This window comes from Myotis nattereri (assembly GCF_964212035.1).
Source record: "Myotis nattereri genome assembly, chromosome: 1".
Lineage (NCBI taxonomy): Eukaryota > Metazoa > Chordata > Mammalia > Chiroptera > Vespertilionidae > Myotis > Myotis nattereri.
In genome coordinates this window covers 116,196,145-116,201,402 of record NC_138075.1, presented here as the reverse complement: position 1 = coordinate 116,201,402, position 5,258 = coordinate 116,196,145, and the positions used below count along the sequence as shown (strand labels likewise).

General features: G+C 38.8%; 1 protein-coding gene across 1 annotated transcript; it reads left to right on the top strand.

Annotated features, from left to right (window-relative positions):
- Positions 1 to 947: 947 nt before the first annotated feature.
- LOC308527887 (small ribosomal subunit protein eS26-like) lies at positions 948 to 1,332 on the top strand. The gene has a single exon (XM_081103324.1). It carries the CDS (start codon positions 952 to 954, stop codon positions 1,249 to 1,251), a length of 300 nt encoding a protein of 99 aa, XP_080959450.1. The 5' UTR covers positions 948 to 951; the 3' UTR covers positions 1,252 to 1,332.
- The last annotated feature ends 3,926 nt before the right edge of the window (positions 1,333 to 5,258 follow it).

Here is a 5,258-nt window from a genome sequence, read left to right as displayed (position 1 = left end):
AGATATGGCCAAAGTGACGAGTAAAAGATTAGCAATGCCAGAAAACTAAGATTGCTCAGAAAGACTCATGATCAACATTAACAACCTCATGCATGAAATAAATGAATTAACAAAATTTACAAGATGCTACATGAGGTAGAAAAGGAAGCCCAATCTGAAGCAGCAACAAAAGGTATTGCTCCCACAGAAGTAACAATGGTAATTAAATATGATTGTAATAATGATCCGGGTAGTTATAATTCTCCCCATGTAACCAAGATTGCCATCATATTCAGAAACAAAGATGGAGAACCTCCTTTTGAAAGGGACTTGCTCATTCATTGTAAACCAGATTTCCAATAATCTGAATGCCACTAAAATGAAACAAATCAGTATCCTATTTCCTACATCAGATGCAATGATATATCCTATTCTTTTTCCACATGGTGAAAAAGGCTGGGGAACGGATATTCCATTAAGACTCAGAGACGACAGTGTAATTGACAATGATACTAGACAAAATGTAAAGACACGAGTCACACAAATACAATATTATGGATTTCATCTCTCTGTCCAGGACACGTTCAATCCTATTTTAAATGCAGGAAAATTAACTCAACAATATATTGTCAATTCGTATTCAAAAATGGAAGCCAATCAGATAAATTTCATTAAAGCAAACCAATCTAAGTTGAGAGTTAAAAAATATAGTGGTTTGATGGATTATCTCACATCTAAATCTGAAAATGACAATGTGCCGATTGATAAAATGATAATACTTCCATCATCTTTTGAGGGTAGTCCCAGAAATATGCAGCGGCAATATCAGGATGCTATGGCAATTGTAACAAAGTATGGCAAGCCCGATTTATTCATAACCATGACATGCAACCCCAAATGGGCAGATATTACAAACAATTTACAACACTGGCAAAAAGTTGAAAACAGCTCTCTCGGGTCCTCGTTTCCAAGATGACCAAGAAAAGAAGGAATAACGGTCGTGCCAAAAAAGGCCGAGGCCATGTGCAGCGTATTCATTGCACCAACTGCGCCCGGTGCGTCCCCAAGGACAAGGCCATTAAGAAGTTTGTCATCCGAAACATAGTGGAGGCCGCAGCCGTTCGGGACATCTCCGAAGCGAGTGTCTTTGACGCCTATGTGCTTCCCAAGCTGTATGTGAAGCTGCATTACTGTGTGGGCTGTGCCATTCACAGCAAGGTAGTCAGGGATCGTTCTCGTGAAGCCCGGAAGGACCCAACACCCCCACCCTGATTTAGACCTGCGGGTGCTGCCCCGCGACCTCCACCAAAGCCCATGTAAGGAGCTGAGTCTTCAAAGAGTGAAGAAAGTTCTCTGGGGGGGAAATAAATGGAAACTGTATTTCAACAACAAAAAAAAAAAAAAGTTGAAAACAGACCTGACTTGGTAGTCAGAGTTTTTAATATTAAGCTGAATGCTCTTTTAAATGATATCTGTAAATTCTTTTTATTTGGGAAAGAAATAGCTAAAATTCATGTCACTGAATTTCAGAAACGTGGACTGCCTCATGCTCACATATTATTGATATTAGATATTAGATAGTGAATCCAAATTATGAACAGAAGATGACATTGACCATATAGTTAAGGCAGAAATTTCAGATGAGAACAAGTGTCCTTGACTTTTTCAAGTTGTAAAATCAAATATGGTACATGGACCATGTGGAATGCAAAATCCAGATAGTCCATGTATGGGAAATCCAAAGGGATAGCCAAAAGAATTTCAAAATGCGACCATTGGAAATATTGATGGATATCCCAAATACAAACGAAGATCTGGTAGCACCATGTCTATTGGAAATAAAGTTGTCAAAAACACTTGGATTGTCCCTTATAACCCGTATTTGTTCCTTAAATATAACTGTCATATAAACGTTGAAGTTTGTGCATCGATTAAAAGTGTCAAATATTTATTTAAATATATCTATAAAGGGCACGATTGTGAAATATTCAAATTTCTGGGGGGAAAAATATCAATCATGATGAAGTACAGGACTTCATTGACTCCAAGTATGTGAGTGCTCCTGAGGCTGTTTAGATACGTATTGCAATGTGAATGCGTGACCAATCTCATGCAATCACAAGATTAGCTATTCATTTGCCAAATGATCAGAATTTGTATTTTCATACTGATGATTTTGCTGAAGTTATAGTTAGTGCTAAAAGGCATAACTCAACTTTGATGGTTTGGTTCTTATTGAATAGAGAAGATTCTGACCCACGTAATTATTATTGTTGGGAGATTCCACAGCATTATGTATTTAGTAATTCTTTGTGAACAAAACGCCGAAAGGGTGGGAATAAAGTATTAGGTAGACTGTTCACTGTGAGCTTTAGAGAACCAGAACGATATTACCTTAGACTTTTGCTTCTGCATGTAAAAGGTGCAGTAAGTTTTGATGATCTGCAAACTGTAAGAGGTGTAATTTATGATACATTTCATGAAGCTGCTAAACATCGAAGATTACTAATCAATGGCACTATCTGGAAAGATAATGATTGACGATGTGATCATCCTTAACATGCCCAAAAACTACGGAAACTTTTTGCATATATATGTGTTTGGATGTCCTTCTGATGCAGACAAATTATGGGATGAGAATAAATCTCATTTTATTGAAGAATTTTGTTGGAAATTACACCAAAGAGAAGGTGCCTGGGTGAACTGTGAAATGCGTGCCCTTAACGAAATTCAGGAGGTATTCACATTGCATGGAATGAAATGTACACATTTTAAACTTCCAGACTATCGTTTATTAACAAATTCAAATACATGTGATCAATCGTACAAGCGACAACAGGCAGAGGTTTTGATAAATTCTCTGAATGATGAACAGTTGGCAGCCTTTCAGACTATAACTTCAGCCATCGAAGAACAAACTGTATACCCCAAATGCTTTTTCTTGGATGGTCCAGGCAGTAGTGGAAAAATATATCTTTATAAAGTTTTAACACATTATATTAGAGGTCATGGTGGTACTGTTTTACCCACAGCGTCTACAGGAATTGCTGCAAATTTACTTCTCAGTGGAAGAACCTTTCATTCCCAATATAAATTACCAATTCCATTAAATGAAACTTCAATTTCTAGACTCGATATAAAGAGTGAAGTTGCTAAAACCATTAAAAAGCCCCAACTTCTCATTATTGATGAATGCACCATGGCATCCAGTCATGCTATAAATGCCATAGACAGATTACTAAGAGAAGTTATGAGTCTGAATGTTGTATTTGGTGGGAAAGTTCTCCCTCTCGGGGGGGATTTTCAACAATGTCTCAGTATTGTACCACATGCTATGCGATCAGCCATAGTACAAACGAGTTTAAAGTACTGTAATGTTTGGGGATGTTTCAGAAAGTTGTCTCCTAAAACAAATATGAGATCAGAGGATACTGCTTATAGTGGATGGTTAGTAAAACTTGGAAATGGCAAACTTGATAGCAGTTTTCATTTAGGAATGGATATTATTGAAATCCCCTGTGAAATGATTTTTAATGGATCTATTATTGAAGCTACTTTTGGAAATAGTATATCTATAGATAATATTAAAAATATATCTAAATGTGTGATTCTTTGTCCTAAAAATGAGCACATTCAAAAATTAAATGAAGAAATTTTGGATATACTTGATGGAGATTTTCACACCTATTTGAGTGATGATTCCATTGATTCCACAGATGATGCTGAAAAGGAAAATTTTCCCATCAAATTTCTTAATAGTATTACTCCTTCGGGAATGCCGTGTCATAAATTAAAATTGAAAGTGAGTGCAATCATCATGCTACTGAGAAATCTTAATAGTAAATGGGATCTTTGTAATGGTACTAGATTTATTATCAAAAGGTTGCAACCTAACATTATCAAAGCTGAGGTATTAACAGGATCTGCAAGCGAGGTTGTTCTAATTCCAAGAATTGATTTGTCCTCATCTGACACTGGCCTCCCATTTAAACTAATTCAACGACAGTTTCCCATGATGCCAGCATTTGTGATGACTATCAATAAATCACAAGGACAAACTCTAGACAGAGTAGGAATATTCCTACCTGAACCTGTTTTTGCACATGATCAGTTATATGTTGCTTTCTCTCGAATTCGAAGAGCGTGTGACATTAAAGTTAAAGTTGTAAATACTTCATCACAAGGGAAATTAGTCAAGCACCCTGAAAGTGTTTTCACTCTTAATGTGGTATACAGGGAGATATTAGAATAAGTTTAATTAATTTGTCAGTCATTGTTTGTATCAATGTTGTTTTTAGATCATATTTTTGTTGTTTTTTATCATGTCTTTGTTGTTGTTATATCATATTGTTATTGTTTATTTATTAATAAATTTATATATTATTTTCATATACATTTTACTAATTTTCTTTCATCTCTGACACTTCTATTATAGAGAAAGGGCAAATAGCAATATTAAAATATTTCCTCTAATTAATTCTCTTTCAATGTGCACAAATTCGTGCACCGGGCCACTAGTCTATATATATATATATAAAAGCCCAGCAACAGTTACAGCGGAATGACCAGAACAACCAGTCACTATGATGCACACGGACCACCAGGGGGCAGACGCTCAACACAGGAGCTGCCCCCTGGTGGTCAGTGCACTCCCACAGCAGGAGCGCTGCTCAACCAGAAGCCAGGCTCATGGCTAGCGAGCACAGCTGTGGTGCATGAGTCTCTCCCACCTCCAGCAGGTGCAATCTCCAGCGAACAGACTGCAGTCCCAACGCCCGGGTGGTGGGGGTGTAGCCAGAATGACCACAGATCAGCTGCTGCCAGCCCCTGGAACTCTCTCTTCAGACCCTGCAGCTGCACCATACCCCTTACCTATTGCCCTCTAGGTCTCCAGATGCGGGCTTGGGAAAAACCCACAGAGGCGCTTCACACACATACTGCCTGGGCCAGCCCCCATCTTGAGAGCGAGCACCAGTGAAGTCTAGGCCAATGACCAACACCCACACATGTCCAAGGGCGAGCCTTCACAGCTTCCACCTACTACCCAGCCCCAGTCCCATCTCCTGGAAAGGTCAGTGTCCTGGCACCGAATACCTGCTCTTGGATCCCTGCAGAGCTCTGGTCGGCTCCAGTGGGTGGAGGGGCACCAGCAGGTGCTGACCTGACCTGTTCGGTTCAGGCAGCCCCACACTTGGGCTGGGAGTTGTGTGGAAAAATCACCTCCTATACCCTGCAGGTACAATCTGTGAACAAATGCAGCATGGAACATTCGCACGTGA